Source organism: Passer domesticus, chromosome 11 (assembly GCF_036417665.1).
Source record: "Passer domesticus isolate bPasDom1 chromosome 11, bPasDom1.hap1, whole genome shotgun sequence".
Lineage (NCBI taxonomy): Eukaryota > Metazoa > Chordata > Aves > Passeriformes > Passeridae > Passer > Passer domesticus.
The window spans coordinates 7737012-7762978 of record NC_087484.1 but is presented as its reverse complement, the minus strand read 5'-3'; the positions used below and the strand labels follow the sequence as shown (position 1 = coordinate 7762978).

The window sequence follows — 25967 nt, the reverse complement described above, 5'->3', positions numbered from 1 at the left end:
AAGCATTTGGCTCAGAAACACAGAGCAAAGCCAAGAAATCACCAAACTGAATGTTTCTGCACTACACGTATTGCCCTCTCACCCCACTAATATATATTCATGCCTCTTCCCATCTCTCTCAGCACTGGTTAGTTCACCTTGAGCATGCATAAGAGTTGATGAGGAACTGTCCCTCCTACTCTACCTAATTTTGCTCAGCTGATTCCTTGCCCTGGACAATGGCTGCAGTGCGATGAACTCGTCACTTAAAGCAACTCTGTTGGAGTACATCTACAATTGGACAGAGAAGGGATGGAACATACATGTCAGTAAGTAGCAGCAGTAATTTTCTAAGAGAAAGACACAGGACAACACATTGTTATTTAACTGGAATACACATCATATACAGAACACAAGCCTGGTACCTTCAAGACAGCTCCTGGGACCATCACAGCCAGTCACTGCTTGGCAGGACCATTCTTAAAGTACCTTTGCTTTCATACTGAGAGAAAAGGCCTACACACTTTTACATCTGTGCTTTACCAGACACCTTTACTCTGTCTTGCTTTCTCCCCTCAACAGTGCTGTGATTTATCTTCACTCAAAGATTTATACTTTGATTCACATTTACCTTACTGTCCAATTCCTCCTGTATGATTTTGTAACAGACCTATATTGAGAAATTGCCCACACACCACTTCAGGGCAACTGACCTCAGGGCTTTCCTTTAGGCCAGCAAAAACCCCTTGAAATAAAGCAAAACTAAAATACAATACAGTAACACACATTCACCTTAAATGCATTAAGGAACATAAAGTTAACCAAGCTCATCCTCTATAAAGTCAACTCATGCTTGCCTGTCAAATTTTTAATTTTTAGTTTCCCAGAATGAATGACTGAGATTAAAGTTCCTGTGAAAGAAAAATATTTACATTTAAAAGCCTATCAATTTTCTCTCTCATATCATTTAAACTTCTCTGCTGTCTTATGAAAAACTTAGCTACATATAACATCTAACAGATCAGAGGCAAACTCACAAGTGATGCTATCACCTTATACTAACAAAAAGATATAAAATCAAGGTAAGGCAGTTTCCTACAGATATAATGAATTCAGAGCACTAAAGTAAGTCACACACAAAAAGTTCTGAAAAATTAAAACAATAGGGGCAAACAGTTTCAGCTGAGAAATGTGTGTTTTCCTCATTGCTCCTGGGATTAGTTTAGAATTTAAATGATGGCAGACAGAAACAAATAACCTAAAAAGCTGCAATTTAAAAACAAGGAACTAGGGCATGTAACAATTTATCTTGCCATAATAAAAACTCTGTAACGATAAACCAAGCTTTTTTTTCCCCCCAATATGAAAATATACCAATGTAGTCCTACAATTAAAAATGAATAATTAAACATGTTGAGTTATACAGAGGGTGCACCTACACAATGAAAAATAATTTCAAAGGACAATACACAAAGTTCCATATTTATTCCTTCAATGACTTCCATAGAATTCATTAGCATCCGTCATCACCCTTAGCATTTAGGGCAAAGATATTCTCCAAACTCTTTCTATCTGAAAGTCAGTCTCTTCCTCTGCTTGGAAACAGAAAGAAAAATATTTACTAGGAATTTTAAAAACAATTTATGATGTATGATCATAAAAGAAGCATTCTGTCACTTCTTGACAACAAATGTGCTAAGCTGATCATCTGCTCCTCTTCAGTTATATCCACTTCCCCACTGCAAGAACAGCGAATGAAATCCAGTGGAGCTGACTGTCCCATTAAAGCAAGAGCAGGAAAATCTCAACAGATTAAACCTCAAGAAAGGAACAAAGAGGTGTGTTCTTTCTGCAAATACATTTGTAGCTATAATTTCACTATCAGATTCACAAAGAGGAAACCACTGGATGGCTGCTGAAGAACTTCTGGTCAAATCCCATCTCAGATACCTTGACTTTGCCGCATCAGGAATTAAGAATTTTCAGAGAAAAGACAGTATTTTGGTAAACATAGGCCTCAGTGCTGACTCTGTCAAATGCAAAGTAGAAAGCAAATAAGGAAAAAGATAGCTAACAGAGATGCACAAAGCAAAATCCCCATGGCCAGGAATCAAGCTATAGCTACAGGAAAGGAGTTAGATATTCATACATTCCTTCTTAAAAACAAAAAGTCCTACTGTGTTTTTGCACAGCTGTAATGTCATTAAACTGAACCCAAAAAAATCTTTAGAAAGGAGTCATAAAGCAAGAGAATGTAGCAGGAAGTATATGGACAAAGGCAGGAAAATCCACATGGCTTTTAGGGTTTTAATTCAAGCACTTCAAGAACATGAAAAACCTCAAGAGCCACACCAGTACCGTGCCACACAGCAACAGGTAATGCCCAGCAAGGAAGGAAGGAGTGTTTGATAAATACTAACATTGGTTTTTGAAGAGAGAAAAAAAGATAGGTAAGTATCATTGCCTACAGACACTCTAACCCAAGAAGTGCAATAATGTGCAATCTAGAGCCTTACCAGCTCTATCTGAACAGTCTTAAGAGAGCCAGTGGTTATTTACTTTGGCTTCAGCTACTGAATTCCAAGACAGGAAAAAGCAGCCAATTTCCAATTTTTGAATGGGACTAGTGGGATATGCTGGCTAGCAGTAGGCTTGTCAGCATGATGTTGATCCTAGGCAAATGAAGAGAAGGTTTCACACGGATTTTTTTTTTAACACACATATTAAAAGGGTAATATAATTTAAGTAAATCAATGGGCACTTGTATCAAAGCAATTACAAGGTTAGAGGCTAAAGATAGCAGCACTGATGCAGTGCAGTCAGCAGTTCTGCATGGCACAGAGCTCAGTGCCACTTGCATTAAGCAATTAGGACACCACAAAAATCCATCTGGCACACAGGTGGACAGAAAGCTGCTGAGAGGTTTCAGACCATAACTGCTCATGGGATATCTCTGTCAGCTGGGTTCTTCACACACTTTCACTATTTTTGGCCCCATGCTAACTGACCTCTCAACAATGCCCTGAAAGAAACCAACATCACCACCTGCAGATGTGTAGGAGATGCAGGAGACAACAGGTTACTGATATATGTTATTCTGTAATCTGAATGTAGCTGGGGACTCATTATTTCCATACTTGGCACTGATGTCTGCTGTATTGGAATACTGAGTCCACTGGTGAAGTCCAAAATCAAGATGAAGTTGAAGAAGGGTGAAAATCAGAGGAGAAACACAAGAATGATGAGAAGACTCTAAAACAATCTTTTTGACTGAAGATGCAAGTCCAATCTACCTATCAGTGCTAAAATTAGCTTGTTCACAAAGCTAACTGTGAATAAAACAAAAACTGTAACAGAGACCTTCTCAGTTTAGCAGAAGGATAAAAAAATAAAATGTTGAAAACTGAAACCAGAGAGACAGTTACTATTAGAACAATAGGCCAGGATGACTTCTCCATAACTGTCTCTAAAAAGAAGAAAACACTCAAAGGTATTTACTTAAAAGACAGTCTAATCTCAGCAGAATGATTTAAATTTTTTTTTGTAGGTTCTATCAGGCAGAAGGGAGATTCCACTACCACAGCATAACTTTAGACCTTTTCTATGAATCTCTGAAACTACCATATGAGTAATTAGTTTCAATTACAGAACCAACAATCAAATGCACAGCATTTGAAATTATTTGAGATTTAAGAAAAACTAATTAAAACAAGTTTTACTAAAGTAATTTTTACAATTATTATTTCCATCACATTTTAAGAACTATTCAGTGCTAATTAGAGCAGTAGCTTCTAATACTTCTAATACCTAGACAAAAAGTAAGTTACCATCTCTAAAGCAGTATAAAAATTAGCAGTATGATCCTTTCATACAGCTGCAAGCTGAGATGCAAAAGACTCAGTGACCCCTTCAAATAATTCTATTATTTTTATTACCAATTACTAAATATAAACACTACTACCTTGCAAAATGGTGTCCTCACTTTCATAATTTTAAATTAACAAGTGTATTTCGAAATGAGAACACTTCACTGCATTAAACATGACAGCAATGTAAGAGGGTAACTATTGGTCAAGTTGGATACAAAAGCATAACATTACCTGAGCTTTTTCAGTACTTGTTGGTTGCAGATGTCTGTACAGCACTTTCTTCACAACATCAATAAACAAACAAGCAACTACTATGAGGATTATGGCAAACCAAGCAGAACCACTTGACAACAGTTGAACAAATACAAAGTACATGTCCTGGGTATGTAAAAATGGCCTGAAAAGTTAAAAGAAGTGGCAATTACTAAAAAGAACTTCTAGGAACAAAAGCACAGCACAGGTTGTCTTTTTTTACACCAAGCAGAGAGACTCAGGATGCAGAGTGACAACTGCATCATGTCCACATGAAGTCCAGCAACCTGTTGGACCTGACCTGCCAATGAGCTCCTCCAGGGAATGGGGGTACTGAACTTTGGAGGAAAAGGTTCTGATTTACTTTTAAGTTGTGCTGCAGAGAATCAGTCTCTTCTCTCAGACTCTGTCTCTCCAGACTCCAAATTACAAGCAAAAACACTTCACTTTATGATTCAAACCCCAGCATCTTTATTTCTGCTGCAATTATTCACCTATTACATAGCACCTCTGGGAGCCTATTTACTTTTTTAAAATACCTTTATAGTTACAGGCTGTCAGAGACAGATACTGTGTGTCCTAGAGCACAGGACAGCACAGCAGTGCTTCTTAAATTTTTCAAAGAATCACCAAAAGCAAGTAGCCAGTCTAGATTTAAAACCTTTTTATCACAAACCTGTCACAAAATTCAGAGCAAGACGGTAGAACATGATATTTCAGTGGTTTTTAGCTTCATCAATATTACATGTGAACAAAAGAGGGGAGGGGAGGCAAATCACTTACCAGATAATTCCCCCATAAAACAAGGAGAATATGAAATAAAATACAATGGATCCCCAAGTAACAAAATGGTTTATCCATGTCCAGAAATGAGTTTCTAGTGCCATCTAAAACAGAGATAATTTCAGTGAGCTTCTGTTTCCCACCCACTTCACAGAAAATGATAAATACCACTTAGAACACACTTATGAACTTCCAGCCCAAACACTAAATATTGTTGTAACACACAAAAACTAAAGAAAAATTTTAACCACCGTTGAAATGAAACATAAAAGTCCCTTATCTGGAACCCTCAAGAAGCAGTAACTTTGGAATGAATTTTAAATTACTGCTTTATTACATATTTGCCTACACACCCAAACCCAAAGAGCAGCCAGTGTGATAGCATACCTTCATCGTAACAGTTATAACCATAACGGTGAAGACCAAAGTACCAAATGTCCAGTTCCCAAACATCTAAGAAAATGGCAAGGCAAAAATCATGGAAGAAAAAAACATCAGTTAAGAGCATTCACAGTAAGTTAAATTCTTTTTAAGTCAGCTACACTTAAGAAATAAGACATAAACTTGTGACAAGTAATCATCATGAAAAAAGCAAGGAGGATACAACACAAACTACTAGAAAAAATAGAGGTTATGATAAGAGCATAATTAACAACCCCCAAGTCATCTTTCTTCTCAGTTCAAAACAAACCACCACAAAGGCTACATGAAATATGAAAAAAAAAAAAAAGGCCAAAAGGTAATATGAAATGATAGGGAAATGAAGACACCAATTTGATCAATTCATTGTAAGTGTCCAATAGAAAGGAAATATTGGGTGGAAGGTATTCACTTTAAGTGCAAAACACTTTTGAGTTTAAACCCTTCCAGATAATTTTAAACATGCAGCATCAAATGAAGGTTCACTTTTAACCCCAAGCACAATTATACAATTCAAAAATAATGGTGCCATTGTATTTTACTAAGAAAATTCTAAGGAAAAGACACTTTGTTTCAAGGCTAATAAACACAAAATTAAGCTCTAACTCCGAAACACTGAAATCTGTCACTTTTGTTTTCTCTTGTGCTCATAAATTAAACTATCAAAACTCTGAACAAGGTCTACAACAATAAAATCTCAGCTCTGACAACCAAGCAGGGATGCTGAGGTTGTATCTATCTACACACATGCTACTCAGGGCTGCCATTCTACACCAGGTCCAGCCTGGAACTGGCTGGGGGGTCACAGGGGAGATGTGGCTGTTTCACAGCTGGTTTTGCCACTGACAAACTGAACAATGACCAAATCCTCAACTCTGTGTTTACTGGCAGCAGACTAAGCAAGCAAGGAGGAAGGTACCACATGCAGACAGGCAACCAATTATCCTAGAGCTGACATGTCAGTACAGCACAGGGGCACGGAACTGGGATTCACACAGTTGTAGTTCTTGTTGCAGAGCTCTGACAAAAAATCCCAACAGCCTGAGGACAGATCTCACAACTGCTTCTCTCATCTACACATAAGGCACAAAATGGAGGCAGCCATGAGTCTGGATTCACTGATCATTTTAAAGATCTTTATGATAACATGCCTTCTTGAAGCCTTGGATTTACTTGTCCCACCAACAGTAATGGTTAACAAATAACATGCTTGTTGTTAACTGCTGCAATATTCATCTTAAAAGTAAAATTAAACTTCTCCTGAGTGAGCTGTGAAAGAAAGTGTCTTTGCTAACACTGCTCTCAATGGTCACAGAGTTAGAATGCAAAACACAAACAGGTTCTTGCCACCATTTTATTTTTGAACACATTTACACTGCGGATGCTGCATCCTTTAATCCTATGAAGTAACAGATACAATATTTTGTATCTCCTCCTCTTCTAAACTCTTACCATTTGCCTGTTAGGTTTCAATATCTGACGACATGCACAGCATGAAAAAGGGGGGAGAAAAAAGAACTAAAAGATCAAGTTGTTGCACAATGTGTTGAGGTAAGCCTAACAAAGCACCAGCATTAACAAATTATTTACAGTCTCTTCTATTCTGCTGTGCTCTGAACTGAGAACCTGGAATGGAAACTTGAGGCCTTGCACTAACACTACCCTGTATCACAGATCTGTACAGGTGATCACTTCTGGAGGACTTAAGAAAGCACTCAGCAGCACACAAAATCCTCTTGCCCTTAATTTTGGCTTTTCCAGGCACACATTAAATTTGCAAGAAGCGATGCAATGCAGATTCCACTGCAACACAGTTCTACCAGTTCTAATCAACATCTTTTAACAACACAGAGAGGCAGAGTAACTAAAACCCAGAAAAGTCTTAGAATTTATTTGGAGTCATATCACATAAGAAGCTAAAGGGCAGCTGCCAATTCCCCAAACCAAACAGTTGTTACTAAATACAGCGGGAGAAGTCTCTTCCTGCCCCATGGACATTTACTAAGCAATTCTGAAGTGAGGTGCTTTGACAACTGAAGAGGGATGCACCACACACACTGATTCATAGTCTAAAATTACCTCAATACAAGAGTCCTCAAGGACCTTTACCAGCTCACAAGAATTTCAAATCCCACAGTTTGTAACAAATGACAAGAGAGGACATGCTCATGCCTCAGCTGGAAATAGACACCTTAGTCTAAAGCACAACTATTTTAATATTCTTATCAATCATCTGATGATGGAACTGGTGCTCCAGGTGGCTGCACCACTCCCCCTTCACTGCTCCTCCCTCTGCAGGGATGCTGCCAGCCACCAGCTCTGCCTGCAGCCCCTCAGGACCATTCTGTTCCCTGGCTGAACATCGCTGCATTTCTGACTAAACTTCCTGAGCTCACACCCACGCCCTCGCACCAGGTGACACTGGGAATTCAGCAGGATGCTGCTTTTGTCCCTTATGCCCTAACTTGCAACTCTGCCAAGCACTATGAGAATTGGCAAGTTCTTCATGCCAGTATTAAGTATGGCATAATGAGAAGGAAGTGTATTTTTCCATGACTACCCACATTTAACAAGGGATCTAATTGTTTTAAATTGACTTAAGTATCTCAGAACCAAAGGAAATAAGGAAACAGACTTGTAATGGTTTCATTCAAGCTTTAGAGTTTTTTGTAAATTATTCTTCCTGTGAACTTTAACATCTTTAAAATAGAAAGTGTCACATTAGTGTATGATGATTTCATTAAGGTATGGCCTTAAAAACACTTACTGAATAAATAGCATAATTTAAAAGCAGCTTGCACCACTAAATTTCGAAAAATTCAGAGTAATTAAAATAACATTTTCAGGAGAAGCTTTAAGACTTTTGTCAACTTTCAGCCTAACTTTATAACAGTTACTGAAGAGAAGCCATTACTTCTCTTGCTTGACATTGCAATTAAGTCCAATTCAAAATGAGTTTTGAAGGAATGAATATAAATTCTTATTTGCTGACATTATGAAATAGGATTTAGACAAAACAGTTTATGAAATACAACAAAGTTTAAGACAACCATGATACATCTATTATCTTGAAAGATATGTTCTTCAGGGACATATGCTTTCTGACAACACCTCACAACTTCCATGCTAAAAAATGTTACTCTTGAGAGCACACACAAATACTGACAAAGAATCTTTGATAATTGTAGTTCATAAAAACAAAATTTTTTGGACACAGGAGGATTTTTCAAAAAAGCATTAAGAAATACCAACAAAAATACAGTAGTAGAATAACACTTATGATATTGTACCTGGCCATTTCCCAGCAGAGAAGTGTCTTCTCCCATTAGAAGATACGAGCCATAAAAGAAAACAAATGCATGAAAGAAGCCCAAGATGGTCCAGTAAAGAAATGGTTTAAACCCCAGATGGGCATTTTTACTGATGTCTCTGCAGAAATAAAACAGATTTTGGATTTCATACTGTCCATAACCATCAGCTATACACACTGCATGACTGCTACTGCTTTGAATAAATGTAACTCTCAATTGCACCAAGACACATTAAACAAATGCTGACATATGAAAAAAATACATAAGTCATGGGCAAAAAAAGAACCCTGAGCCCTCAAGATTTGGCTCTGCTTTAAGGAGAGGTCACCAATGGCCAGGGTCTCTAATGGGTCAAATTAAGAATAGCACAAACTAGAATTCTTGTCCCTGAAGGTGAAACTGCAAGACGAAGAAAAAGCCAAATCTCCTGATATTTACCCCTTGCTCTGCTTAAAAGACCTTCACAAAAAAGAGAACCATCTGATATAAGACATCTCTTTTTTACGAAAATACCTACTTTTTTCTCCAAAAAGTATGCAGTGCAACATGCTACCACTGGGAGGACATCTAATTCTACAGGAAATCACTCCTCCTCTTAGTAAAGGATTTTTTGTGGTGATTACCCTAATCATGGTGTCCTAGTTTTTCATTCTCATCGTCTGAGTGATTTTCATCTCCTACATGTAATGGAGGAGAAGGATGCCAATCATGTAAGCTGACCAAGTGCTCAGTGCTCTTCACATGGTTGATATAAAAAGACACTTCTCTTAAACTATTCCTTTTAATTAACTTTTAGGATGAGAACTATGTAGCTTCAATTCTTCCTCATCAAGACAGTTACTAAAAAATGCCTAAATTACAGCTAATTATCGTAGGAAGTTCAGAGTTGTGCAGATGCCACTGCTGCTGTGCAATTTGTGCCTCTGTGGGAATTGATGCAGGACATACATACCTGTAGAGCACAGGTTTACTCTGCAATACATGCGGGTGCACATGCTGCTCAAAAAGACTGTAGATGAGGACAGGCAGGGAAGTGAAACAAATATTGTACAAAGTCAGGTATACACTGTCATAGAGCGTCTGCAAAGGAAAGCAAAAAGCATTTTTTGCCTTGGAATTGATAAAGATTTATTAGCACACTTATAGCAGCATTGATTACTCAGTTACATTAATTGGCTAGTTAGGAAAACAGCTGCACTCACATAACAATCCAATAACATCAGCTATCAAATACAGAGAAAGGAGCTGGGTATTTGCTAAGTGTAACATCTCTACTGCTCCTTGTGCCACCCTCCTATTTTCTCAATTATGGATCTCAAGTGTTTCACAGACAAGATGACAGGCAAGCAATACTTACTTGTTGTGAAAACAAACAGAAGAACTGATATAAAAATTGTGGTGTAATAAAGCACACATTCTGAAATAAAGAGAAATTAAGGAAATAGTTAATCCTTAGTACATGCTTCACAGCCCTAAAAGAAATTGCTAATTCTTAGAAGCTGCTAAAAATAGGGAGAGCATGAAGCCTTTAAGCATTTTACTTGGCAAAGTAAAGCAAGATGCTTTTCTTGAGAGGATATTTTGTTTGTTTGTCCTTTGGGACAATGAACCTGAAAAGTATGAGCTTTACTATATGTGCTTGATGAGCACATCTCACTACAGGAGTCTAAGTAGTAATTATGTAGAAGAAATCCATTCATTTTCCCATTCAGCTTCTTTTTAAGAATTTCTTTGCAGAATAGTTTCCACATTTTATTCAATAAAGTTGTGCTGTGCTCATGTGAGTTTGTTGCATGGAAGCAAACAAAGAAGAAATCAAAATATAACACCATGCTATTGCCATTAAATGAAAGAAAACAATTTCAAAGGGGACCTGGGAGCCAAAGCTGAAATCCCAGACAAAATTCAATAAAGACAGTGAGTTTTAACTTGTTATGAAAATTGATGAACAAGTGAAAAAACCAAAAGCACCCCAACCAAACAAACAAAATCCCTGCCTTGAGAAAACAAACATACCAGCCTCTCAGTCTACACAAACTCACTGCAGTATTTAAAGCTGATTTCTAAGTGGAAAGATTAAACAATTTCAGAGTTAATCTACTGCATTTTGTTGTAAAAGATAAAATTAAAAAGCCCAGAAAACATGTTTAAACAGAGATATTTAACCTGATCCCAACAAAAGTCTCAGATCTGAAATAAATTTCTTGCTGGGAAAAAAACTCACCTTATAAAAAAAGTACTGTACAAGGGTTGCTATTCTAATATAGTAAAAGTGCCCATGAACAAAAAGCAACTTGGAGAGGAATTTAAACCGTGCTATTGCATAGTCACTGTTTCTTACAGCTTGCCTTCCTTCCTTGCCCATGATTCCTGCAATGTTTGGAAAACAAAACACAAAACAGGTCAAGTATAACAAAAACTGAAGTTTAAAAAGCCCAACACCACACACCTGAAGCTACAGCTCTGTTTTTCCTGCACTTCAACACTGTAAGGACTTCAGCAGTGTTGCAAAGGAAGATAATCCCCACACTTACAACTAAAGGAAGCTGCTCATCTGATGCTGACTCAAATAAAGAAGCCCCAACTGGTGGAGACAGAAGGAAGTTACCTATGCCAACATGTGCCTCCTGGATCATGCTCACATCATTAGCACCATCTCCGATCGCTAACGTTATGGGCTTCTCCGGAGAGGTTTTTAACAGTCGGACCACCTGGAGAAGGAAAATTAAACACTTTCAGATGGCACACTCTACTTACAAACCATGTCACCAATTCCCAAGTATCTCAGTTAGCAGCCTATCTGTAGATATAATTAATATGTTTTATGAACATGCATGTTTGGGTCAAAAATATCTTTGCATACATTAATTCCTTCTTTAGAAAAGCTGCCTGTTTTGGAGCACAAGCCTGATTTAAATATTGTATCTGCCTTAGCCTATTTTCCTGTTCTTATTTCAACATTCTGTTACAACTCTTAGTTTGGTGCTTTATCATACAAAACAAAGTCAAGTAAAATTTAGAACTGAAAATTCACTTAGACTAATACAGATTTAATGCCCTTTAATTAAACCCAGATTCTTCATATTTATAATTAATGGAACTAATCCAGGTGAAAGAAGAATCTGAAAAAGCAAATGCATTAGCTAAAAGATCAATGTGCTGTTATTAAGGAAAATAGCTTCTTTCTAAAGCAACTTCAATATCATCAAGGGGTATCCTCAACTGACAAAGAAACAGAAGAAGATATGACAGAATGAGGGAAAAAACGGTTGACATGCAGAGCCCTAAAATACTCAGAAGAGGAGCAGTGATAACAGATCTTCAATACAAGTGACAATAATATTCTAAATACAAAGGAGTTAGTTAGATGAGGCTTTTGGTTAAGGAGAATTAGTGATTCATTAACCTCCCACAGAGCTCTAGCTGAAGGTAGAAGCTTCACTAATTCAGTTGTAAGTGGGCTGCAGGCAAAGGTATCATCACAGATCAAGAGGTTTTCCAAAACCAAGGAAATAAATATGTATGAAAAAACATTTTCCCCCTCAAGTTTCAGAAACCCCAAAGTGGAAATATCAATGGAGCAACTGCATGAAGTTAAATAGACATAAAAACTGTACTGGAGTAAATGAGTTGTGGCTGGCAGTGTCAGGACATTGAGTCACAGAAGTGAGAATTCACACAAGGAACACAAGAGTAATTAAACAAAGTCCACAGGTCAGAGAAATCCACCTGATTGTGGGAATACATTCCCTAATTGCAGGTATTCAAGTTTAAAGGTTCCCCATTTCTAAGGGGTAATTATTTCAAATTAGATCCTAGGAAGCAGCAAGGCTGCAGGATGTCACCCAGATCAGTCCTCTTGAGATCCCCAAGGCCTGGGTAATTTGGACAGGCAAACATCTATGTGAAAAGGTCAAGACAAATCCTTTACAAATTTTAACAGCAGCATCTCCAAATGACTGAAATGATGATGTTTAAACAAGGTTTTGAGTCATAAAACATACCAAAATTAGTAGTGAGACCATTAACCAAACAATAACATGCATTATAATTAAAGATGCAAGAAGTATTAAACTGAGTTCCAGCTTAACCTTGGAATAAACCTCACAAAAAGGTTGCCTACTGCAAAAAATAATGTGCAAGACTAGACTAAACTGCTCTGCACTTCTTTCCCTACCTCTCAAGCTGTATGGCATTTGTCTTGGTGATTTATATACTTCAATATATGAAATTAAAAATTCACTGCAATTAAAATTATATTTTGCTGTACTTCATGACTCAAGACAGGAAATAATCTCCATTATCTGCTGGTGAGGAGAAGAATTAAGGAAAGCAGTACAAAACATTATAAATCAAGTTAAATGACAAAATAAGAACAAGGACACGACACTGAGAAATAACTGCACCTTAAAGAGACAGGATGACAAAAATTTCAGCTAAAACAATGTAGAGTTGATATATCCAACAAATTTGTTTACTCAGTGTAACTAAGCTGCAAGATTCTTTCAACATTTCACTGAAACTAAGACTATACCAGGTGAACAGTTCTATACTGAAGTGATTCTACAGACTGCATGAGAACTCTGGAATGAAGAATGACCTGCTAACAGGTCACTCTTGTTACAGTAAAACAGCCTACCTCTTGAACATCTAATACCTCACAGAAGGGTTTCCTAGTGTTTTAAGGTAAAGAGATGTCTTTTCATGAAGAGAAATTTTCAAAAGGAAAGAATATTACAGTCCTTCAGAGCTTAGCATTCTGGAGTTAAAAAAACAAAAAATCACGAAATCTGAATTTGAATCTTATCCAACACGTATTTGAATAAAATTCAGTATATGTGAATGAAAAACTATATTAGAAGAGAGCATTAAGGCAAACCTTTCCTGGAGACTAGGCCTTGCCTTCCCTTCTACTTGTTCCTCAAACTTGGGTATTTTTAAAGTATTTATAGAAGCACAGTTTCTCCTTACAGGTATATAAATTTTCAATTTAGTTTCTTTGGTTTGGAGAAGTAATGGAGCAGCTAAGATAAAACCAGGCAGGAGACTGGGGGAGCTGCTGCCTGACTGAACACTCAAGAGGCAGAATAAAGATGAGCTTGGTGGCAGTATTTTGATTTCTCCATCCACTTGCAAATTTTCAAACACATGTAGAAACTTCTGAGTGAGCTACTCTAGATCTGAATTTAACAAGGATTCAGAGGTCACAAGAAGGGTCAGACAAACAAACAAAGCAGTTTCAGACATCCTTGCCTCCTCAAAGCATGACAAAAATACTTCAAAGGCAATCCTGACTATATTCTCACTTACCTTTGCTTTCTGAAGGGGTGCCATGCGACAGCACAACACTGCAGAACAGTTTTTGCAAACTTCCATGAACAGTTTTTCATGTTCCCTGAGTGCAAGAGAGAGGCTGGTCCCATCCACAACCAGTCCATGCTGGATAACATGGTCTTCCTTTATTCTATTTGGGGACAAAAATGTTGACATTGTATGAGTGTTAAGGGTAAAATTCCAATTTTGCTATAAACTATGTTGTTGGCCAGACAATAAGCAAAGGAGTTAATCTGTCAGACAGACTACTTCTTCCAGTCTGTTATGATATTAATAAATGATTTTTTTAAGAGACAACTTTTTTGTTTGGCACATGCATCAAAGAGACTGCCATAAAATTTAAAAATGAAAGCAACCCAAGGTAAGATCACTCAGATAGTGACTTCTCAGGTATTTTACCTTTTGGCTAGCTGCCTCAGCTGTTCTGCACAGGTACTGTCTGACTTGTGCTGCACAAGCTCAAGGATGTTCATGGTTCTGTGAAAGTGTCCACAGGACAAACTGACACTAACAGCTGTTTCGTGCTTGTCTCCAGTGAGCACCCACACTTTGATACCAGCCAGCCTGAGGGCTTCTATAGTTTCTTGGACTTTCTCCTGCAGCCTAGAAACAAGAAAAATTTTAAATAACCAACTGAACACTTTACAAATAAAAACTCATACTCATGGAGCTCATAGTGTAACTCCATGCTACCACTGTAACCCCACTGTCACGGTGAGTTAAGTCTGCCTTTCCAATGTTACATGTATTTTCAGAGAATCATAGTCTGGCAAATGATAGTCTGTTACCAGCAACAAAACAAAGGCCTTGATGAAACAAAAACTAAACTTAAATCCTTCTAAGGGATCAAAAATTTGTAGGAAGCATATCTTGTTTTAAACTAGGCACCATCACTGCATTTGAGAAGCTTTAAAACAGTCCACAATAATTCTTGGCTACTGTGGTGCAAGAAAAGCTTCTCAAGCCCCATGTGCTCACTTCAGTGTACAACACACCCTGTGACATACAGAGCACAAGTAGAATGCTTTGCAAAGGAGCTGTGTGTAAAAGCTTTCCTAAGGAATATGCTGTCACACTAAATATTTGCTGCAACTATTCCATTTCACGTACGTGACATCTCTCCTGATGAAACACACTGTATATCACCTTTATTAAGACAGAATCAGTTGGTACAAGTTTTGTTTTGAATCTGCATCAATCCAAAGACATATATATTAAATAAGAATAGCACAGAACTTTTGGTCACAGTGGGAGAGCTTTCCACACTTCATATTTCAAGTATAAATCCTAAACTCGCTGGGTTTGAGCGCAGATAGCAGTAAATCCATGGCATACTTGTCTTCTACTCCTGTAGCCCCCAGTAACTCCAGATCCCTTTCTATGAAGTTGAACACATCTGCTAATCTCTCTTCCCGCTGCTGTAAGGCAGTCCTGGCCTCATGAAGGCGTTTGCCAATTTCTTGGTACTCCTCAGGTGTGAATCTTCTGTAGGCCACACACAAAGTTCTTAGGCCTTTCTGCAAGAAAATAAAAGACTACATTCAGAGTAGACAAGTTTCTGATCCAACAAGAAGGTGTCACCAGCAATTTTTTCACTTCAAGTCACCATTTATACTGCATGAATTTTCTTCTGATCAGCTGAGGCTGGGAGTTGGGCAAATCTTTACACTTACCAAAGCAAATTCATCCACATGTATCCTTGTTTTATCTATTTCTCCACTCTTACTACGAGGAAGAATGGAAGATTCTGCTCCCTTTGTGAATAAAAGCTTCTCCCCTAGAAAGTGAAATAGAACTGAAATTAAAAATAATGTTGTTTAAAAGTTCTCAAGTGCTGCTTGTACAATTTCTGATCACATACCTGAAGGACTCTCTACAATGACACTCATTCGTCTGCGATTTGGATCAAACTCCAAAACATGAAGCAATTTATACCTGCATTTTGTGTTTTAAAGAAGGGAACAGGAAGAAAACATTTTTAGAAATAAATTTCCAAAGACAGCTACTTCTAAATAGACTCTTACACCACAGACCTTTCCTCAAAGTGTCATTTTTGTATAGAAACTCCGAAAGCAATGATACCACTGCTGAACAACAATCACTGTTCATTGCTTTCTATGAATTTATATATGCTTAATTCAATTCTGTAAGAATAAAAGGTTCTTCTACCAACAGAAATAGCTTTCTGAATACTAACTTGACATTTGGCAATTACAAGCAGCTCCCATCTATTTCTTCATCCTTCTGTCACTACTTCAAGTATAACTTTGAAAACTACATTTTGTTTCTGAGAATTTGTAAAAAATCTAGACTGTCAAAAAAGTGTGTGCACCCTGGTAAGTGGATTAACTTTTGCTATGTTACCACTAGCTTAGCAAATTAATTTTAGACATTTAAATTCAAAGTACTGTCAACTAGCTGACACAGATCAAATGAGTAAAACGAGTTATGGAATACTGCACATATATAGTTATTAATAATTTGTACTTATTTTAGGAAAGTTTAAAATATCTGATTAGATTATGCACAGACGAGACTGATTCTGGGAATTTTGAGAGTTGAAACAAGACTTGAATAAGCAATTCAGTTTTCCAACTCTGCTACAGTCTCAACCTTTGAGGAATGGGACAAGATACAAACTGTTACAACACACACCTACACAGAGTAACTCACACAAAATTCTTGCATCTCAGCTACAATTGGTAAGGAATAAGATGCAAGCTGTCTTGAAGACATCAAGGGAAAAGCATTAAACAGAGCACGCTGTGGAAAGGCAAGGTTTGCTTATGAACAAAGAGGATTAAGAGGAGAACATTACATTAATCTTCACTACTGTTCTAGCCTTCAAAATAACCAAGGAAAAAAAACAAATACCTCTCTGGTTTTCCAAGACTTTTTACTTCCATACTGTCTCCACTAATTCCAGTAAATACTACTCCAACCCTAAAAGTAAAGAAAATATACATTTAATTATCACTTTAGACAAAATGCCTATTAATGGAGGGAGGAGAAGATGGCAGGGAAGAAAAGAAGAGACTCTTACACCCCATTACTGTACTCTGCTTCTAAGGAAAATTAAGAATGCCGATTTCTGCATATTTTATTCACATCATACTCTGACCACTGTAATTTCTCAAGTATTTTCATAAATATTTCAAATCATCACTTTATAATACACCGAGGAGGTTCTGTATTTTACATTTGAATGTTTTCCCAGTAACGTGACAGTGCCAGGCCCTGGTGGTCACCAGTGTCCTGAGCCATTTGTAAGGCTGCCCTTGCAGGCAATTCCTGTTCAGACAGCCCTGGCAGTGCTGCTCACCGGCTCGCAGCTTCCACCAAAGCCTTCTCATCAGGGGAAGAAGCATAATATTCCAGGGGGGATGTTATTCCATTGGCATGCCAGGGACCATCAGCACCATCTGTCTGATCTGCATTGATCTGCACTGTATGACACAGACAAACTGCTTTCAAGAACAGCTCTTCCTCTTTCACCTAGAAGAAAGAAAAAACTTGATTTGTAGCATTTACATATCAACCTAGTTTTGAACACACTTAAGGAAGAAGCATTTTTACTTACAAATCTGCCAAGCATTTCATGTTAAATAATCCCATCTCAACATGTTTAATAAATATTATTTGTTCAGTGACACTTGAAAGCTTCAAACTATTCAGAAATTCTGATTTATGTTTGGGTTGGGGGTTTTTTTATGCTAATGGTACAAGAATATATCTCTGAAATAAAACACTTTCAAACTAGGATGACTAATGGTGGGTAAACCAAAGAGCCTTACCAAACCATGCCTATTTCCATCTGGAGAATCTTCAGAAAATCCCTCTGGAGTTAGTTTACCATTGACCTCTTGGTACTTTATGCCATTAATAGAGCACTCCCGAAACTGCATCTCATTTTCAGTTAATGTACCAGTTTTGTCTGTAAACACATATTCTACCTTTTGTAAAATAAAACAAAAAACAAACTTGGAATTGCATGTACTTGTTAAAAGAAAAAAGATACAATAATCTCCACTCAGACTTTCTATCACACAGATTTTTTAATCATATAAGAATTTTAACTTCTGCCATCAGGTCTTTATACCTTATTTTAAAATTAATCAGAAATCCTATCACAAGTAATAAAAAGCCCACAGTAACAAATTTCAATATTAAAAACTAAGTAGAAAATAGGTGAAAAAACCCCAACAGACAACATATTCTTTACCTGTCCCAATTCTTCATTGAGGTCTGAAGTATTTACTTGTGCTCTCTGGTTTGTTTCTTCATGATAGAGGTCAAGATCCCAGCCAATAAAAAACGATCCAAGAAATTTCTGCATCTCAACAGTCACATAGAGTGAAATGGGTATGATAAAATTGTAAAGTACCAGAAAAGCAAGAAAATCTGATATAAATCTCAGGATCTGCAAAAGAAAAAAAGAAAAAGTGAAGATTACCACAGTGGTCAGGTGAAACATGGTGACTTAATTATGGTTCAATATGCATGAAAAATGACAAACTGGGAGAGCCAGAGAAGCCCAAGTCCCACACACACATGAGAGAGACAACACTCCAGTGACAACACAGGCATTTGCAGGTTGCCTCAGTAACACGCCTTCACACTGATGCAAAAAGTCTGCCTTAAGCTCTGACTGGAGGTTTCAATTCATGAGTTCATTAATTTTTGTCTCTCTACTGAATCTGTCAGGAGGGCTGCCAATTAATATTAACTGTCATGGTGATTCTGTTTTCCAGGTCTGAAAGAGTTTGGTCTGAGAAATCAAATGTGTTCCCCATTCCATCAAACAGCATCATTCATGTAAGCTTTTCTAAAGAACCCTAAATTGTGAAGGCAAACAAGTGATTTCCCAGGCTGCCAGAGGAATCTGCAAGCATTCTGTTGTTTCAGGACAGCAAAGTGTCAAGAGGGTTCCTGTTTGCTGGCATTCCCCAGTGATGTGGGTGATCCAGACCACACAAAAAGAAAGGGACCACGTGGATTTCTTTTATGCCTCTTCACATCATTGTGTTCCACACACACATTTCAGGCAATACCTATGTGACAGGAAAGAAACTTCTTTTTACTAGGTATGATGATTTTAACAAACCCTGAAATGCAACACTACAGTCTCTTTTTCATCTGCACAATAAACTCAGTATCTAAATTGTTGGAAACACTGTTACCATCACTTGAATAATGAGCAAGGGAGACTAGAGATGACAAAAACCAGGCCACCTATATTAAGTCCACCAGATACTGGTGCAGGAGAACATTTTAAGTCAAGGAAGTATAAAAGTAGTCAACAATTTGCAAAGCTAAATAATGTCTGTTCTTCCTCTTTAGGGAGTAGCTGTAAGTATTTAATAAATAATTAAAGTAGCTGACAAAAACTCAGCAAGTTCTGTGCCTACAGAGATCTTCCAGACTAAACCACAAAAGACAGATAGCAAGTGAGAGCAGTAATTCTTCTAAGAGAGGTAGTGACAATTACTTAAGTTAAGAGTGTTTCTTCAACCTATGGCAATGAAATCACAATCTGCACACACAGGAGGAGATGGACAGGGAAAGCACTCTGAGTAAGGATGTTGGCATGATGAGAAATTCAAAGCAGATTGTGGAAGTCAACATGGGAGACAGAAAAACAAAGACATGACAGAAGGAGAATGACACTGCAGAAAGACACACGGCTCTCTACAATCCTGGTGGGAAAGGAATGGAAAGATTGAGGAAATACTTATCCCTGCTCTATTCAGAACTGAAAGGCTCCACAGGCTAGACTAACTTGCATAGCAATTATTTCAGATTAAGCTCCTGAACTGCTTTGGACAAAGGCAGACTCAAACAGAAATCAAAAATTAAAGAGAAGACAGAAAAATACCGACTAATTGAAAAAAGAGATACTTTTCAGAACCACAGATGTCAGGGACACTTTAAAGTATCCCTTCAATCTCTAAAGAGAACTGAGCAGGCAAGCAGGAGCTTGAGCAAAATTACAGCCTTATGAAATTGCCCAAACCATCTCAACATCACACAAAGTACAAAATTCCTGAACTGTGAAATCACTGCAATAGAACATACACAAGAAGAGCCATCCTCGTCCTCTTTTCCTTTATGGAATGACAAAAGACATCCTAAAGAACAATAATTAGAACATAGACCATCAGAAATATGTCCTAACAAAGCCTTTTCAAAAGTTTTCAAAAAATCTGATCTTTTCATAAGGGAAGGAAAAGTCCAACCAGTAACAGAGGTAGAAATATTTCTACACAATGGTAAGGCTACATGGGACTAACTCAAAAATCACTGAGACAACTGCACAGAGACTTGCAAGCGGATCACGTGGTGGTTACACATAGAATAAACACAGTATGTATGACATTGAGTGTGTATTGGTTGCGTGTTCCTCACACATGCAGCTGGGCAGAACTACATTACCTTACTGCTGTTTCTTTCATGTTCTGTTTTTTCATTATACCAAGGCTCATCCCATTTCTCTTCAGCTTGCCATGCATACTTTAAAATAGTGCTTAGAATGGCTTCAAAGAGGAGGATTATTAGATAAATAATCAAAAAGGAATTCATGGACCTATAAAGAGGCAAGAAAATAAAGCAAGAAATTTCAGTTTATTTTACTTCATCTGTTGACACAGTCTGGTTACATGAATTGATCAAAAACTTGTTGGACCTTTTTCAGTAAGTGTAGCCTTGATACAGATATAAAGTTTCTATGTGACAATCAGGCAACAGAATGGGAATGAAATTCTGCATCTGACTAAAATAAACTCCCTATATAGCAATATGAAGACTAGATTAAGGCGCAGGAACACCCCAAAAGCTGACTTGTGTCACACCTACAAGTCCCACACTGGTCCTCTTTTTCCCCAAGGGGCTTGCAAGGCTGTGCAGGCAGCACAACCAAGCACTGCAGAAACCCATGGCTGCACTTCTTCCTCAGTTAGAAGAGCACTGCCTTGTGCAGCTGAGCATTTAACCCAGGCCAGGCTACAGCAGGATAGTCACACCTCCTTCTTGTTCTGTAACTAGCCAGATCATCCTTCCTACCCATGCTTTGATGGCTGAACTTCTCTTATGCTACATACAGTTGTTTGCATGTAGCTATATATTTGCACAAGAATGCCAGGGAGCTCTCAGATTTTTAGTAACTGGAATAAAGGCAACACATCAGACCTCCTTTTCCTTTTAAAATAAATCATGAGACTCAATAAAAATATCTATCATAGTAATGCCTATCCTGCAAGCAGGAGCAAGCTTGGATATTTCCACTTTGTACACGACTAACTACTTTGTACACTACTAAAGAATGTAATACCAAAAATGAATTTTATCTTTATAGCTTCCTATTGAAGGCAAGGCAGTTAACACTCTCTTCCCTTTGCCTGTAACTCAATGATGAGACTATCAGGGTTTTAAGGCTACACAGGAAAAACTAAGTTAAAGCTCTAGAAATAAGAGAGATATTAGAAAATAAACATACTTTTCTACTGCTGACCGTTTCTGAGATTTACTCTTGTAATTTAATGCCATCTTTGTCTCCATACCTGTATACACAGCAACACCTGGGAAGGAAGGGGGGAAGAGTCAGACTTCATTTTCTGCATCAATACAATTTGCAGAATTTTTCATTTTGAGAGATATAGGATAAAAGCAAATGATGGTACCACTTCTGTGTTTACTATGAGACAGTATTTTGTACTATTTGCAAGACTCTTCTGTAGTAAAAGAGTACTACTGAAGTAATTTTAACACCTACTTTAACACTCTTCATTATTATGACTGTACTGCTCTTCAATATGTATTTTATGGAAATCAGCATGGTAAATCTCAGGAGAAAGCCTTCAACAATAGGTAACAGTAAGAACAGTCATTTATCCATTGAAGTTAAGTTATTCCTTTATCAAACCACTTCAAATATTTTCACAGAGCAGAGCTGGAACTTTATATCCTCAGAGGTTCTTCAGCATAATATCATTACTTTCATCTATAATCATATCCCCTCAGGTAACAGTCAGCAAGATTATTACCATTTCTTCAGTGCAAGTAGAATTAAAACATAGTTCATCAACATGCTTTAAGAAGAGAATACTCTTTAAATATTTAGATGTCTACAAACCAAATATTTCTTTAGTGTTTTTTAATCTTGCTCCACGAAGTAAGAGACTTTCAGGCCCAAGAGGTCTAAAAAGAAATAGACATATCAGCATGTGAACATCAGCTGTTCTGTATTCTGGAGAAGTACTGAAATCCAGTTTCCTATTGCAAAGAAATTCCCAATGCAGCAACTCAATCAGGGATCTTACCCCTTTCACCACACCTCCCACACGTCTCCACAGAGCTCTGTTTCCTTTCATGTCTCCCTTGGTCACTGCCATACTCCCCCACCACTGTTCCATATCCCATAACTACTGATTGAGTTAAATATTCCAAATGGCTGCTTCAGAGAGAGCCACAAGTACTTGGGAAGGAAGCAGACAAGAAACCAGTGGAGCTCACAGTGCACCCAAAGTGCACTTTGAGTGCTGCTTTAGGTTTGGCTAATTTACCCATCCTCTACCCCTCTGTCAGACTGAAATTATCTAGAAAGTTCAAAAGCTATTCATATCAAAGAAAGAAACAATTAGATAGATGCAATGGCAGCAGTGCCAATTTTTTTTCCTAACACAGAGATAAAATTTCAGGAGGTAAAATAGATATTTTTTCCTCACATCTATCACAATACAATAACATTCATTTCTTTGACTAAGTTCACCACAAGCAGTGTTGTGAAAATAAGGGTCTAGTTAGAAACAAGGTTAATAGAAGGTTAGAACCATATGTTCTACTGCAGCAGCTTTATCATCTTTAGAAACTGTCAGCAGCGTTGGTTTGTAATTTTAAAAAAATGTATTATTTCCACTACTTCAAATGAAAGCAGAAATTTAACAACTGCAGTGGCCAGACTGACATATTAGGTAGAAACAAAAGAATTAAAAGTTCAGATGCTAAGTGCTTTGCAATGCAAGCCCTTGGGTTTACCCTGCTTTTCCTTTAGCTGTGCCACATGCAGGCCATGATCACTATTACATAAACAAAGCTCTTATACTTGAAGTCCCTTTGAAAGTATAACCTGAAGTTACTCAAAAGAGCCAAAGACAAACCCACAACCGACCTCCTACAGTCAGGAATTTAACTTAAAGTTTATCTTAGCCAGAAGATACAGCTCCCCTAGTAGTCAGAACTTGCAATTATTTTTTTCACCTCCCTTTAAAACAGCTCTGTTTTACACTGTCAACTGAATTATTTTGATAGATTATATCAATGCTGCACCTGTCAAGCTTGGCAGGAATGAATTCTGAAAAGCTCTCAATGAAGTAGCAAAAGTGACCTTAGAAAACAGCTGAGTGGGTTTTTGGGGGTGGCATGGGTGAGGCTTTTTGGTGAGGGTGACTAAGCCACTGCACTTGAGGCCAAGTGACCTGGCTGCTACACTTCCATATTTCTTGCAAAACCACTGAAAACTCCTCGATTCACTCTGAACTCCATGTCACTCCCATCCAAAGCTGACAGACGTTTGCCAGCCTCAGACTGAGAGACATTCATCTCCTCAGACTGAAGGCAGATATGACATGGAAACAGTACTCGTTTAATATTCAAATAGAAATTTCACTAAAAAAAAGTGTAAAAGAAACATTTTGCACATTAGTGGAGTGAAAGAACCATAGCAGATTTACTTGTTTCTGTGACAAATTTACACACAGCACTTCACCTTTTCAGAACAGGTGACAAAGTTTTTTTGTAAGCTGGACAATCAACAGCTCTCAAGAAAAAATAACTAAACTTGAATGGTAAATATTTCTGAAAATTTGGCAATTTCTTGTGAGTGATTTCTATGCCTTTATTTCAAACCATGATCTTTCTCACTCCTGTCCTTCCTGTTTTCTCTCCTATCCTGTCGTGGTGGTGGCAATTGAATGAGCAGCTGTTTGGATGCCTCACTGATAGCTGGGACCAACCCACAGCAATTAGAAATCTTTCCAGGAAGTCTAGATGGAAGTCTGTAAATGGCTTCACATCTTTATTTTTGTAATTGCAAGTTTGTTACTTGCTGTGACTGCACAAGGAAAGGTGGTGAGCCCATGATTATGTGCACACAGCTGTGTTGCTTATAACAGATGTAAGCACTTATCTGCACAGTCCAGCTGTAGTTTGAAATAAATACTAAAAATTACAAATTCACAGCAGAGGCTTTGTTAAACCACAAATTTCTAGGGATTTTAACTACAAAAACTGCTTCCCAGTGCCCCTGATGACAGAGCATCTGTTGTAGTATAGATAATACATCAGTGGAAATTGCTTCAGATCAATAAATGCTTTAATTAACAAATAACAACAAAGTTACCAGCTGATTACCAGTGAAAAAAAATTACCTGCCTCACAACAGCCAAGCTTTCCAGAACTCTTTTATTAAATCTGTAAAACTGGGTAGTAATGAATTTCTTCCACTCATTTTTTCACATCTCCATCTGAGGCATACAGTTGCAGTTGACACTTTTAGTAAAAATACCTCCCCTTTTCATATATTCAACAGTAACTCTTGTGATGGCCAAGATTTTAACCACCTCCATGTGTTCTAAATAATCATCTTATACAATTTTACTCACCGTACTATTTCTTCAGCTTGTTGACTTACAGTTATTCTTCCAACAAATCTATGAAAGATAGATATGTCTTAGAAGTATCTACATAAAGACTCAAAAACATAAAAACCTTCTCTACATCTATAAAATACTCATTAAGAGTTCACAAGTAAAAAATGAATCAACTTTTATTAACAATCAAACTAAACCAATATGGCAAAACTGGCATTAATTTTACAAGAGACATTTAGCAACAGAAACATTTATCCTTCATACTAACAGGCATTTGAGAAAACTTATTAACTCTGATTAATTACCAGAAAAGATTACATTTCTATTCATTTAAAACAGATTGTGACTTCTTGATGATTCAGTAAGAAATAATTCCTCAACAAATGTAAGTTTGCACACTATCCACCAGAAACAGAAACTTTCTATTTAATAAAGCCAATCTACTACACATTTAAAAATCTGACATACACATACTTAGCATGACTCCAGCCACAAAAAGGGACACAAACTTCTATATAGTGACTGTACCTTAATTTACTAAATATCGAATATTTGAACATCTGTTCAAACTGAGTATCTTTGTTTTAAAATATCTAGTATTTCTCAAAGATCTCCAAGCTTAGTTAAGAACAGTGATAATAATATACTTGGACTTTAAAAACTACTACTTCATAGCTACTATTTTCCGTTATACAATTCAGAAGAAACTTAGATGGGAACATAACTTTTGCTACCCATGATGCTGCTTTACAGAATCTATGACCTTGTTTGCTGATGTTAAAGCACACCCGGATATCCCTTTTTAAATCTAAGGCTTTGCTGCTGAAGAATGGAGTTCAAATCTTCTCTGAAGCATATGTGAAACAAATATGAGCAACACATATCCTTAGAATTAGACTTGAGTCAATTCCACTCTAACATGTCCTATATAACATTGAAATCTCCTTATAGAACTTTCTTCAACCTGATCAGACTGTAGGCCATTTAATTCTTTAAAATCTAGAAACAAGTTTACTGATTAGAACTGAAAGGTACACAATTAAAATAAAAATATAAATATTATAATGTCTGGTTTACTACTCAAGTAATCAAGTTTAACTTGTCACTTGCAACTTTCAGTATGTACATATGTATAAACACAAGCTGGTGATTAAAACCTGAAATTCAAGCAGATGTCTGATGCTATTTTAATCCTAATCTGTAACATTCTGAGTATTAAACACCTCATTTTGATTTAATTTCAAAATATTTACTAATAAAGTGATACCTGTATAGATCTGCTTCTGGCTGCTGACATTCTATAACAGCTACCAGTTTGTCCAGGTTGGCAACAGACTGCAGCACTGCTGTTTCTGGGACTGCAACATGTGTCTGTA

The 25967-nt window shown here is 37.2% G+C and overlaps 1 protein-coding gene across 12 annotated transcripts in view; it reads right to left on the bottom strand.

The window, feature by feature from the left end:
• The window catches only part of ATP11B (ATPase phospholipid transporting 11B (putative)), a 65403-nt gene that overhangs the window by 15717 nt on the left and 23719 nt on the right, over positions 1 to 25967 (bottom strand). For 6 of the 12 annotated variants that reach the window (XR_010346147.1, XR_010346148.1, XM_064385383.1 and 3 more), the window contains exons 7-29: positions 25859 to 25962; positions 24604 to 24651; positions 22077 to 22141; positions 21441 to 21522; positions 20381 to 20531; positions 18171 to 18368; positions 17743 to 17901; positions 17271 to 17443; positions 16823 to 16891; positions 15810 to 15883; positions 15622 to 15725; positions 15284 to 15465; positions 14348 to 14551; positions 13925 to 14078; positions 11223 to 11325; positions 10839 to 10984; positions 9972 to 10031; positions 9567 to 9694; positions 8594 to 8732; positions 5271 to 5336; positions 4884 to 4987; positions 4080 to 4245; positions 185 to 270 (exon numbers count right to left, since the gene is read on the bottom strand). Coding sequence is in view for 10 of the 12 variants with exons in the window: in XM_064385383.1 (XP_064241453.1) it covers positions 185 to 270; positions 4080 to 4245; positions 4884 to 4987; positions 5271 to 5336; positions 8594 to 8732; positions 9567 to 9694; positions 9972 to 10031; positions 10839 to 10984; positions 11223 to 11325; positions 13925 to 14078; positions 14348 to 14551; positions 15284 to 15465; positions 15622 to 15725; positions 15810 to 15883; positions 16823 to 16891; positions 17271 to 17443; positions 17743 to 17901; positions 18171 to 18368; positions 20381 to 20531; positions 21441 to 21522; positions 22077 to 22141; positions 24604 to 24651; positions 25859 to 25962 (2765 nt within the window). In the remaining 2 variants the exon portion in view is untranslated. Of the gene's footprint in view, positions 1 to 165; positions 271 to 4079; positions 4246 to 4883; positions 4988 to 5270; positions 5337 to 8593; positions 8733 to 9566; positions 9695 to 9971; positions 10032 to 10838; positions 10985 to 11222; positions 11326 to 13924; positions 14079 to 14347; positions 14552 to 15283; positions 15466 to 15621; positions 15726 to 15809; positions 15884 to 16822; positions 16892 to 17270; positions 17444 to 17742; positions 17902 to 18170; positions 18369 to 20380; positions 20532 to 21440; positions 21523 to 22076; positions 22142 to 24603; positions 24652 to 25858; positions 25963 to 25967 lie in introns of those variants that run through there. The other 6 variants (XM_064385385.1, XM_064385386.1, XM_064385381.1 and 3 more) reach the window with 2 other exon arrangements.